General features: G+C 37.9%; 1 protein-coding gene across 1 annotated transcript in view; it reads left to right on the forward strand.

Annotated features, from left to right (window-relative positions):
• The first annotated feature begins 1,184 nt into the window (after window positions 1–1,184).
• The window catches only part of LOC139698601 (uncharacterized protein CG45076-like), a 46,288-nt gene continuing 33,415 nt past the window's right edge, over window positions 1,185–14,057 (forward strand). Inside the window, exon 1 of the mRNA XM_071597444.1 lies at window positions 1,185–1,460. Coding sequence (XP_071453545.1) covers window positions 1,386–1,460 — 75 coding nt within the window. The 5' untranslated portion in view covers window positions 1,185–1,385. The remainder of the gene's footprint in view (window positions 1,461–14,057) is intronic.

The raw sequence follows: 14,057 nt of genomic DNA on the forward strand, positions 1-14,057 counted from the left end.
TTCGTTGAAATCCTTGAGGACACGTTTCCACGCGCTGGCGAGGGGGTAGCCGTCCTCGCGGTTGAAATTTCTGGGCGTTTTTGCAATTTCAATTGCCTCTCTGATAATCCTTGGGTAGTAGCGGCCTTCTTTATTCAATAAAGTGGCGTTGTCAAACTCAATATTATGTGTCGGTCCACTCCAATGATGTTCAGCAGCGGTGGCAAAATACAATAAAATGGAATAAACTTAATTTTTTGGATGAAAATGACTTAAATTTTATCATTAAGGCTAAAATTAAGTTTAATGGACACATTTCTGTAAAAAACCAAGTAAATAAACGAAAATTGTTGAAGTCTTGAAGCTCTTGGAGCTCCATTGCGGATTAATAATAGTGAAGCAAAGATATTTAAAACTCCTTTCAATTATTTATAAATGAAGCTAATAGTTTATAGCAAGATAGCCGAGATAAGTTTTCATCAGACCAATCACTAGCTAAAGAAATAATTAAGAAAACCCTTCAAAACTCCAATTTTGAGGTTTTGCTATCGTCGGTGCTAAATAAATCTTTGAATGGAATTCAGAATCATTTTATTTCTACGACCGATATTTTACTCGTAACGAAACCTAAGACCTATCAGTAGTTATGCGGTTTGGCTTTACGGGAAACACATTACGTCAAATTACAAAAGTATTTCTTCGATGTTTTTTAATATTCATACAGTCGAAAATACGCAGCAATGAGAGATTACTGTACAATTAAAACACGTGAAAGTTGTGGGAGAGAGATCCAAGCATATCCAGCATTGCAATACCATCTTCTTAACCTTAGCATTACACTCTCGGTGAAAATTATTCTCCGCCGCATATGAGCAGCGGGGGGGATTTGCTAGGTGAAGGAAGCGAAGAACTTGGGAAGGATCAAGGGGGTAGCATTGGCCAGTTATGACGTGGAGCGTGTGCGGTCACCAATGCGCGTAGAAGAAAGTTTTGGGAGAGAGGAGTGGGGCCTGGGCGATGGAGTTGGGCAAACCTGGGAAGTCGGAGTAACCCGGGTTTTTTGTGGCAAGGCGGGGATGGCATGACGCCCAAAGAAGGCCGCGCCCGATCCCACAATTCCTTGCAACTCCGGTAAAGGGGTGGGGGAGGAGGGGAAGGTGGGCTGAGGAGGAGTGGTGGTAGGGGAGGGAGCTTCTAGGCGCCGCCTAGTGGATTTGCACCGCACAAGTATCCGAGGTCTCACCAAGAACCCATCACAGTTCCTCACAGAACTCCGTGATAGCAAGGAACAGTGCGAGACAGACAAGGAGAGTCTTGTGACCGTTAGAACTTGGGGAAGCCAAGAGGAGACAAAGAAGAAAAAATAACACACACTCCCTCGAACGCAAAACTTTGAACGACTCAAGATGGTCTACGAATCTGACTTCTACACGACACGTCGGCCTTACAGCCGACCAACCGTCTCTTCCTACACTCTTTCCGTGAGTAATTGAATGATTTCTGAATGGTGAACGTTGCCTTTTCTCCTTGTGTTTTATTCCTTTACTTGGAAGTTACCTCTTTGAACGTACGTGTATTTTCAATGTGGACACCCTCGGTTTGTCCATCCCCCGTGTTGAATAACCAAATGCGCTGTGTTCATTTATTTATTATTTCAAAACAATTCCCTTGACTGCACCTTTCTCTCTCTCTCTCTCACTCTCAAAAAAATTAAATCTCTCTTTACACATGTTCGACAGTCGTTGTTGTGAATTTCCCCTTAGGCTTGTGATGTAAAAAGAAAACTTTTAGTAAATGTGAAGAAGTGTTGGGCGATCGAGTAGTCGTGTTATCTGTGTTGTGCCCCGGAAAAATTTCCATTCCGTGTGATTCGAAAGTGTTTGTAGCTTATGTTTTCACTTCGTATTATCAATTAACCACTGCCCCTATTATTATTATTAAGGTAAAATGTATGTGGGTTTAATTTTTGACAAGCAGTGCCTTCATTTTTGTTTAGTGAACGACATAAAATGTATAATTTAACATGATAATGCTCACAAGCTCGTAAATAGATGAGTACATCACTCGTGTGACTTGTTCACCAAATAAATTGATAGCTAAGCGTATGTAATTTATTTTTCTTGCTGGTATAATAATATTCAAGAGCCCTCGATAGAATCAAACCAAGAATGTCAAATTTGTAAGAAACCGTTGAAACGGAAGCGTGATTTTTCGTATCGGGGCTTATTTTGCAAATAATTCACCGTATAGGTGAATTATTTGCAAAATATTTGAAAAATTTACGATTCGATTTTTTACCGCAATTTTTTCGGAATGGCAATTTGAAATAACATAGTACTTCATCTAAATTCTCCATCATTTACTGAAAAGATGATGGTTCAATTAGTGGCTATCAACGATGAAAATATATTCTAGTAATTTCTAGTCGACAAAAGTCGGATTCTCATGGCTTGCTGCTTTATTTGATACCAATGGGGAATCATTGGTTGGGATTTATGTTTCAAAAGGTAGGTCAAAGAGATAACCCATCAAAAGACCCGCCTCTAATAATGGCGACATTTTTTATCATTGGTCGATGCAGAAATAATGCCCATGGAAAATGTTTAGAAGTAGACCTATAAAGAAATGACGAAAATCGTCCTCTCTGCTATAATTATTATTTATCAAAAACATAAATATGCACACCATTTTCCCGATAAATTTAAATTAATCTCTGCCTTTTGATCTTCAGAAGTTCAAGTTAAAATATTGAAGTGCTGTGAAGTTTTTGTTTTTCTTTTTCAGCATGTTATTTTCTCCCATTTATTCAGCCATATATTTTTATTTTTTTCCATATTTTCCTTGGCATGAATAGTTTTGGGATAACTTCCATCTGAGCAGCCTTTACCATTCTGACAACTGAGTTATTAGTTTTGAGAATAATGTAAAAGGTAACATACAGGAAGAAATTAGAGTAAAAAAAATTAGTTAGAGTAAGGAAACATATACTCTCATACAAAGCGTCAAATTTGACGAGAAGAATCGTCACACGATCAACTCTATCGTGAGTTAGAGATAGCAAGCCAATGTTGTAAGGTACAGATTGTGGTTACAGGAAAATTTTCTCATAGCATGCCTGGACTTTACTAAATATTAATCATTTAAATGAGAAAATCAGCTCAAAATATGTAGAAAACTGCGAGAAAACAACAAGATAAAATAAGTTCTTCAACTCGTACTTCAAGCGAGGATTTTCAAGTTACGTCAAATGTTTATCACTCGGGATTAGCGGAAGCTGATGAATTTAAGTGAAACGTATTTTTTAAAAAATTGTAATATTCATGATAACAAAAGATTCATCGATAACTATGCATATACTATGATAATTAATTTTAAATAATTTTTTTCTTCAAAGTCGGAATTATGAAATCTAATGTTTAAAAAGGTCATTGCTTTTAATGCATTTTCTAACATTTTTGTGTATTAAAGAACTGACCTACACTAAATTAAATGCATTTTTATATTATTCTGTCATGGTAAATAAAAATATTTGACCACAGTCCGTATGTCTCAGTAGGAATAGTGATGGTACTTCTCTACTCTAAGAAGATATTTACGTTTTTTTGCGAAGATATAATTTTATATTTGGCTTTGCAACATCTTAAAATGATGAAATCTTGAAGTCATCAATCGTGAGTGCAAACTTGAAAAGGGATTTTTTCACTCAACAACTACTATTGCCTTGGAACCAACTTCCAACATTAACAAGTAAATGGAATGGAACACGGGCACGGCGAAGCGCCGTTATCTCGTTGTCTAAGACCCCTGACTTTAGACAAAAATTTGGAGAAAAATATTTTATGGAAATACTAAGGAAAACTCGATGAGCCAAACCTCCCGAAACCTTAAAGAGCTCCGAAACGGAACGCAGAAAAATCTGTATGATCACAAATAAGCTTTTAAACTTGCAGGAAGCCACCGCTTCTTCCTTTTTCATCCTGTACGGTAGCAAAAGTTGAAGATCAGAATTGACAAGAAAACAGCTCGGCAATTACGAAATGCCGGCTGTGCGAGATTCACGTTCGAAATAGGTCGGTGGATATTTGAATTTCAACATTTATTTTCTGCATTCCATCAATCTAACTGCGTTCGTAAGGATGCATCTGCATCGTGATATCAATCGACGCAATCGCATTCCGCCTCTCATCACAATCGGATACAGCATTTAAGCTGGTTGTACTATTTAGCATTTTCACGCAGGGTAATTAGTAGTTCGTCATCTACATGAAAACGATATTAATGATCGATATAATTAGTATTAATTACTCTTTGTATCCTCAAAGATAATTTCATAGCGTGAATGCATGCCAGATAAGAAGTAACGCAATGCCAGTTTACTTCGAGAATTTCTTAACATGGAAGTGTGAGCTCATCGCAGTCGATATATCGGAATATGGAGCACCACTATTACGGGTCGATCTGAGGCCTGAACCCATTTGCTGCCTCAAGCGCTCCTCTGATCTACGCGGACTTGATCCTCATTCCTCCCAGAGTGTTCTTTCGATATCAACAACAACTTTCCTGCGACTTAGGCCACCGGGAGGGTCTGCGCCCGAGACGCAGGCAACCCGCCGTGCATCTCCGACCCAGACACTCGCTTCAAACTCCCTCACCCCCCTTTCCGCTTATTACCGCCGATTCCTCCCGGAATCCAGTTAGCAGCGTTTCCCTCGAGCAGGTAGACTCCTCGGGGCGCGTGCAGCCGGGGGCGTATGGGCACGCTGAGGGGAGGAGGGGGGGAGGGGTCGGAGTGGGGATTCAGGGGAGGTGGGCTCTCGGGAGGGAACCAAAGCAGGGCTCATCCTAGAAATTCCTCTCGTATGAATAGCATTTGGAGGATATAAATACTCAAGGTGATTCAGTTCCAAGGAGTGAGTGGAGAGTGGAAGAGTGAGAAAAGGGCGATGCGCCCCACCTTTGAAACCATTCGGGCGCACGGCGGGCGACCGCGGCACGGGAAGGCACGGAATCGGGACGACAGGGAACCGAGGGAAGGGCAGAAAAAAAATGAAACCGATGACGAGAACGAAAGGGAAGACGGGCAAGTTTTGAAAACCAATGCGGTTTGACGTCGCCATTCCATGGAAAATTCAAGGTTTGATCAACTGGTTTAAAAAAAAATACGTCGAACTGTGTAAAAATGAAGAAGGTATGCATTGAAAATATCAAATTTTATCTAAATAAGCTGAATTTAGCTGTCAAATTACATGTAAAGCTCGTATTAAAGTTTAATTTTTTTGCAGGAGAAAGCTCCCGCAAGCAGATTCGTTATTTCTGAATAGTATTAAAATGAGTACTTACAATAATCTTATACTGCCGTAAATAATATATCAGTTTTTTAAGGGCTAATTATGAAATATAATTTTCCTTATATTTCGCTCCAATATATGATTTTCCGGATATTTCCTTAGGGAAAGTATTGTCTATCCTTTGGCGGAGAAATGCATATCCCAAAGGGAGAAAGAAGTTCACTATCTAAACATCGATTAATCTCCCCGCGAGGAAAATTTACTAAGCATAAAATCTTACAATTGAAATGATGAACATGTTTGCTGCACAAAATTATAAGCCTTTTATTTAGAAACTATTTCTCGAAAATGAGTGCTTGAAACATCAAAAAATATTGTTTTAAAAGTTAAATTGCATATGACTCAAACTTTGATATTTATAGCTTAACCCACCTTTCTGTTTACTCAATCTCTTTACACTCAGAATTTTGATTGCGCGTCATTTGTTTGAATGTCAAATTAACGTGCAACATTGTCGTAACATCTCAAAGAAAATTCACAAAATTTCCTAAAAAATGGAACCTACGCGGAGGAAACATGAGCTAGGATACTTGAGATACAATTCACACCGTTTATTTATTTCCGAATGGGCGAGAGAGCGAATACATCCGGTTCAACTCCGTAAGCGCTTACACCCTCGTATTGCTCCGCGGCATTTGGCAATACACCCAGAGTGCATGCAATTTAGACACGTTGACCCCATTCCAAGGGGTCTTAAACGTTTGCTCGCAAGTTGAATTCTTTTTTTTATACTTAACGCAGATGAATATGTAAGGTGTAGCGTCACTCAAGTATTTCAGTTTTCTTACCGCGGATTTGGTGAGCTTAAAGTGAACGAGGTTGGAATTTTGGATCTCTGACAATGAATCAATCCGTAATCAAAATGATATGAAACCCTTCAACACGTAATTCATATTGCATAAGCTATCTCGTATAATGATGAATAAGGTAAAAAGGAAATTTTTCCCAAGTAAGCATAAACAATGGTGACTTCCAGAGCATGAGAGTAGAGGAGAACTGAAGTTCCTTGATACCTAGGCATGCTTAACATCCAATCTAGTCAACCAGTGAATATCAGCAGAGCATTGTCTTAAATTGTACATTAGTTGATGGTTAATGAATGCTCGGCGTTTTCCATTACTTGTTCAGACACTTCTGGAGCATAAACTATGCTATTTGTGACCGACATAACTCAGAAGCCGTGAACTAGAAGGTCTCATTGGTTTATTGAATGATGTGCTCGGCTTATGGCCCAAAGATCGTGGGTTTAAGTCTCCTCTCCAGATCCGATTGTTTGAGCTCCTTGTAGGCTAAGATGATAAGTGAAGTCTTATCGGGATTCGAAGAGTTACCACAAACATCCAAAAGTCAGCAATATACGCAAGCGATATTATTAACCGACAGAGGTAAAGATTTAATTTTCACTCGTGATGTGAATACTATACACGCAAAAACACAAAAAAAAATTAAAAAAATTATATGAACATCAGTTATCACCCGAAGACTGGCTTGTGGCAGTTCTACAAACTACCCTGTTGCCATTCCACTATGAGAGTAAACTTGAGAACAATCAAATTCACGGTTTAAGGGACATGGGCACAGATAAAAAAAATTTTCGGTAGTGAATTTTTTCAACAACAGCAGTCTACATATCTCAGCAAGATTCAGCATATCATACCGTAGTAATATTAAACAAGTGGATAAAATGGCTGTAAGGGTATATTAACTGATAACTGGTGAAAAAATGTGTAGGTTAAACACTTAATTTAATTTTTATTTTTATTCAAAAACATAGGACAAAGAAAAAGAAATGCATCAAAATACTCGGAAGTAAATAGGAACCATCCAAAACTACCTTTAGATAAGTAAAATGGTTCGAATTAATTTTTAATCTGAATAATTTTAGATATAATTTCATTTAATTTTCCTCAAAATATTTTTAAGTGCACGACGCTATCGGAGGTCGGACTGGCAGTAAAAATAGGCAAAGTCTGGTAATTAAGATAAAATACAGAAACTTAATTAAAAATTTATTTCACTTAAAAAAATAAATTGTTACGAATTACTGCCTGTGACAATGCATATAAAACACAAATTTACTCCTAAAAGACTTCACGTAATCGTCCTGTTTGCCTCTAATAGTTGGGGCAATCAACACCTCCAGCGGGGAATGGTGGCAACGGGGAACCAAGCGGAAAAAGCAGTATTTCAGTGTGCTTGTCTCCCTCCCTCTCTAGGGAGACGGATCGGGGGCGTTGCTTCACCACCCCCCATTTTATACAACGCCCACACGTCCCTTCTCCGTCTTCGCACGCAGTGTCCAATGCCCTTTATCTTCCCTTCGTAATGGGTGTATTTTTAGCGCCTTCAAAGTCGGGCAGAATCAGAGAAAAACGCGCCCTCTCGGTTTCTTGGGCGAACACGGCGGAGAGGATGTGGTCCGCGGGGCAGATGGCTCCAGTCTCAGGTTCGCGGCAAAAGGGGTCAACTCCCAATAATGCGTGGCGAAAAAAGATCCGTGTCCGTCAGCCCATCGTTAGTTTTAAAGAGAGCCGAGTGTTCGCCTTGGTTTCGCTCCACATTTCGGGGAATAAGGTGCAAATTTCATGCGAAGTTTCCCGGGAAAAGATTTATCGTAACGTGCCGATAGGAAGTATAAGATTCACCTTCTGAGTCTTCTTTCGTGCGGTGATGAATAAAAATTATTTTGAGCAATCGGCATAAAAAATTAATTACACATTTCTTGCAAATGTACCAAATTTAACCTCAGCATGTAAGTAATATTCAAGAAAAATATTAGTAATTCCAAATGAGTTTAATCAAGCAAAGAGAGAGGAGAAATAGAAAAGTGATATAAATGCATGTTGCGCAATTGTAGGGGTAATTATCTTGAAGAAAATTGATATTTTTTAATGGAGGGGCTTTTTCTGCATCTAAAGACTTGTGACTTTTAAGATTCTGACTACTACTACGACTGACATCTAAGCTTATGACAGGTTTATAACGTATTTTTTATTTGATTCATTCATTGAAACATGACTCTTGAATAAAAGATCAATTTAAATACGCGAGACATTATTTCCAACACACACATACAGACCGTAGTTATTATACAGAGGGGAGAAGAACTCTCGAGGAAGTAAAAGTTTATTTTCCGCAAATTGAAAAGTAACATCAAGTGGTGATCTTAGACTTAGACGAAATAAGTTACAAAAAAGTTATTAACCTGCATTTAGTCATGAATCGTCTCTCGGCGCTGATCGTACCAAACTGCCAGATACAAACACTCTGTAGCAGGAGATAAAATCTCGTAGCGGGAAAAAATTCGAGGTATTTGTATAATGCAAATAAATTGTTTGGAATCTTGGCAAGTTAAAGGAAACAATGACACTGCACATTACTCGTTAAGCTCGACTCAAAATAGCACACATGCTAGCAGTTTGACTCGAAATCTGAGGCACGTAGACTGTGACATGCAGTGAAGATTGATCTAATAATATATATATGAATGAAGCGAATAAAGAGAAGAAATATGAGAGAAAGTCGTTTTGAAACAATAAGAAGATATAGATCACGGTACTATCAAATAATATATTCTGATGGAAATAAGTTATTAGTTTATACTTTCATACACTTGGACACTTTTATACTTATCTTTTTAAGTCAACATGTTGCCCTCAAAAGAATATTCAAGCCTTAGGATTATGAGCTCTATTAATATACAATAGGGTTATTATGAATTTACGAGGTTAAAGAACTAATAAAGTGCCAAAAATACGGTTACCGATACGGCTAATACAATACGGCTCTCGATGTGGTTCCTAGTTCAAATGCATTGGTTTCTTAGGGTAACATTGTATAAAACAAAAATTCTGGAATTTAAATTTATTTTGCAACTGGTACGAGTGAAGATACTCATATCCCTACCCTGACTACATGCAATGCCTTAGGATTAACATATTCCCTTAGGATTTAGACCTGGGAAGGCCCCACCCTCTTCTTAACAAAATCAAACTTCAGGTTCATTACTCTACTGATCAACTAAACACAATGCATAGATGTTTATCATATGAAACGTCCCGCGTGAAGAAACTATCACGCTCTGTCAAGAAAAACATTACATCAATTTTTAATATACATAAGTGTTTCTCAATGTTATTCCTCATCGCGCTGAGTATAATTTAAAGGAAGTCAATCAAGAGAAATGGAAGTAGACATAGGCGAATAAATAATGGCTCTAAGAATTATGAGTAACACATTTCATTCGTTAGAAAATTAAACTAATGTCCATAATCACTAAGAGGTGAATTTAGTCACATTAAGAATTAAACTTATGCAACAATATGTTGTATTCATTATTATGCATTAATAAATTGTAATATCTGCTTCTTTGATGAAAGTGCTTAGAGCCCTAATTCCGAAGAGAGTACAGACACTGTTCATAATACCTTCCAAAACTCCTGCTCCATATTTTACGTAGATTTAGAAACATTCTGTCGAGGGTTTTAATTAATTCCAGATTTATATGAGAAAAATGCAAATTAAGCACTCCTGTAAGGAAGATTGATGATCAAGTGAGAATGGGGTGATTGAATATGTAACGGATCTCTAGGTGTGAATGAAAAAGTACAAACCATTCAAAATAGGAATAATTTCGAAACATAAATTGATTCTATGCTGACGGGAAAAACCGTTGGTGGTTGGCCAAATTTCGAAAGTGTGTCAATCGTTCGCAGTTTAGTCGCCCTTCAAAATGCTCGTTTTTTTAGTACGCTCTCATTTCCAAATATCTGTTGACCCATTGTTTTTATTTAGAACAGAATTCTGGGCTGTTCATTTGACGAAGATATTTTACAAAAGCCTTGCATAATATCAGAAGTTTATAGATCATAAGTTATTCTTGCAGTTTGTTAACATTAGCTGATATATACGTACTTATTTAGTCATAGTTCAAAGAGAATAATTTCTTATTTATAAAGGTCGCTCGCCTCTAAGAAATGTTTGATTTGCCTAACAATTTAAGCCTACGAAAAGCATTATTTAAGGAAATGTTACGTATTTCAGATAATATGAACCCATCTTTTGTCAATACGCACTTCTCATAGTTGAGTTTATTGTAAACGAAAATGACTGATTTAATTGATATGCTTAATGAAGATTTTTTCGTTTCCGAGAACAACAGGTAAATAGGCATTCGTTGGCTTATATGATATGTTGTCTTTGATTCCAAATGCGAATCAATAGAAACAATTCCTAACAGAATGGCGTTCTTTCAAAAACCTTTTGCACAATTACTTTTGCTCGAGGAGTTTTGTAACTTTATAATTTAAACGAAGTACAAGGGACCAAAAATAGAGAATCAATGAATTACTCCAGAAATATTTTAAACGTTTTCTATTCTTCATGTCCCTTTCTTTTAGGCACTCAGTTCAATCAGGCATCTTGAAAATAAAAGTCCCAAATAATTATGATAAAACATTGCACGATATGATGGACACCCGAATCTTACTAGTTCAGTTATTTGACTTTCGACACCTTTCATTATAATCCTGGCATAGATTAGGTAAAGTTCATAATTTAAACTTTGTCTGGCCTCCCATGGACACAGAAAGGACGACCTATTTCGATTTAATGTCAAAGCGGTGAGAATTTTAAAGGATATAAAAATGACCAAATATGCTCCTGTAAAAACTACTTTTAAAGGAGTAATTACATTTTTTATGGTTTGAATTTATAATTTTTCATATTCATGAGTATACGCAGGGAGTCAACATTTAAGAAGCAAAAAAAATTAAATTTCCAAGCGTTATTCTTGTAAATTGCTCTTAATGTATGAAGTAATCATCCGGTTGGATAATTAGTTTACGAGTCTTCTTAGGCGGAAAATTATGTTTCCCTTTCGCTTAAGGTAAAACGCCTAGGCATGCCACGCAAAAACTGAAGACAGGAGCAACAATGGGCGACGGCTGGGATTTTGCCAAAGTAAATAAATGCAACGCTTCCTGTGGGCTCCGGCCGAGTACAGTTAGAAAGGGCAATTTCCTCCGTCTTGACTGGAGGAAGGAGGTGGCGAGCGGTGAGGAGAAGTGGGGGGGGAGGCTTTTCGCGGGTGAGGGGAGGAGGCGTGGAAGGAAAGGGTGGGACAATGCCAGGGACAAGGGAGAAGGGGTTCCGGGACGGGCGCTGGATTTCCCGCGCGCAGTAGCCCGTCGGGGTGGGTATAAGGTTTCCATAGAGGCGAGGAGGGAAGTGGGACCAAATTTAGACAGGGCCAATGAGGGTTGAGGGAGGTATGAGGGAAGTGAGATATGAGGAAAGAGATGTGAGGGAGGAGTAGTGTTAGGAAGGATGAAGAGGGTTCGGAGAGGGGAGAAATAGGACAGTAAGGAGAGCAATGGGTGGTGGAAGGAATAGGTTGAGACATTAATGAATTGGTATTCACCAAAGATCGCGAACCACTCTATTTCTTTCACGGAGGATACTTGTTTTAGAAATCTTGTTACAGATAAAAATATGCATAATGTTCGCATAATGTTCCGCGAGTCTTTTCTGTAGAAAAAAATGTTTGCTTTGAATAAAGACAAATGAAGAGGCAAATGATTGATCCATGTGAGAAATTGAAAAAAAATATTCCAGGCCGCAAAAACTGCATCAGAAAACAGTTACCATTGATGCTCGTAGATCTACGGATTAGATGGAGTGCTATCACGTGGTTCTCAAGAACTCATTTTATTGGCAGTATATCCATTGTTTGATGGATATACTGCCAATATATAACACCAATGTTGATACTACAATATTACTTCTAACATTGAAATACTCTATACAAGTTGTACACTATATTCTATTTGCTATATTATGCTAAAAGATAAATTGACGCACAAAGGATTTATCTCTAAGGCAATAAAATGTAATTTTCATTTGAGATTTCCGCAACTTTATAAATGGACGCATTTCAACAGGATTTCTACGTCCCAACAGACCTGGCTCTCAATTCCGTAGCAAGTTACCTATCCGAATAAAATGGATCCAAGCAAAAGAATTCGGAGGATTTGATTTTAAGTACATGAACTCAAAATTATGGGTAAGGAGGAAATAGTGGCCAAGTCAATTTTTAAGTTCAAGTTATTCAGGTAGTTTTTAGGTAAAATACAAAGCAATATTCATCATTCTAGTTTTTACTTATTTAAGTGTAGTAGAGATCTCCAAATATTTAATTTGTGGCACATGATTTCACAGAACTAAACTATATCACTCAAATTTTGAATTAGGTACAGATTTTTACCATTAGTGAGCAAAAATATGATTCGTATAACGTTAAAGACAAGAATTTCCTTTGTAATCTGTTGCTCCACCAAGGATATACTTGGCGCTCTTCAAACAACGACACCATGGTAGCTCCAAGTGTCGCATCATGTTCTTTTTCATATCGAAAATCTTGAGAAATAATGATAGAAGATGTGTTATCCTCTGCGTAAATAACGAGAACGCGCGAGCATTGTAAAGACCTATGGGTGATTGCGACCCTGAATGCCCAAAGAAACTCCTCAAAGGGTTCTTTACTACCAATGAAAACATTTTTTACAGAAATTCAAAAATGAATTTGAAACAATTTGCGTGATAATCTATTACAGTAATAAAAAAAATTATTCCGTCGCAGATTTTTTCTAAACTCGGTCCTAGATATTTCATTTGGATTTTATGACTACTATGAGAAAAAAATTTTTGGACGATTCACCAAATCTGTAATTCATTTAACTCCTGTAAAGGTCGGAGGACACTTTAAAAATAAATTGACTTCAATATTTCATATTCATCACGATTCTTGGTACCCTTTGTGAGAGGCAAACGCACGGAAAGAAAAGGATTCAGGAGAATTTTAGAAAACGCTAATCCAATGTCCACTAGTCAAATCCAATCCATTCAATCCAAACAGCCGATTCAAGATCAATAGTTCACTGAGACCCAACGCACGACACTACTACATTTGGGATAATTACCCAAGTTATTAATATGTCATTCAAAATATTTTGCGCAATGACCTACTTACACCGTTAAAAATAACTAGTTTTAGCTTAATCGTATTCGCTGATTCGCTGTGTGGGCAGAAAGTTATTTTTCTTACCGCGCACCCAAAAGCATCATCACCACCCACTAACGGCGGAAGGGGTAAATCTTACCTTTGAGAAGGATGAAATGGATTCGCGGGTTTCATCATTCAGACAAAACCGAATCCAAATCAAATAAACTAATCGGAAATCTCCTCGGGGAAAGCTTAGAGTTAAATGAATATTCTCGGCACGGCGTAAAAAGCAGGAGAAGATGGAGATACACGGCGAAGATAGTGGGAAAAGAAGGAATAGATATTGAGTCCGAGAAACAGGCAGGGAGGCAAGGAAGGAAGACACAGAGGGTAAGAGAGAGAGAGAGATCTGGAAGTCTTAAAAATAACCTTCAGGATGAACGAGGGAAGCTCTGGAGGATGTGTAACACTTTGCAAAAGATCCGAATGGGGCCTTTGTGAATGATGCAAGGCACGGCGGGTAATCCTGCCAGACCCTGTTGGAAGGGAAAGTTCGGCGGAGATCACGTGATGCGAGCCGAGATGCCGGATGTGAGCAGATTGGCGGGTGGGGCACTAGTTTAGAGAATGTGTTAGGGAAGGGATGAAGCGAAGAAAATAGATTCAAATGACATGCATCATAAATTGCTAATCAATATTTACCAAAATATCGCCGTTACAAAAGGAGG

This window comes from Hetaerina americana, unplaced genomic scaffold (genome assembly GCF_022747635.1).
Source record: "Hetaerina americana unplaced genomic scaffold, ioHetAmer1.1.p SCAF_9, whole genome shotgun sequence".
In the NCBI taxonomy this organism is placed as follows: Eukaryota; Metazoa; Arthropoda; class Insecta; order Odonata; family Calopterygidae; genus Hetaerina; species Hetaerina americana.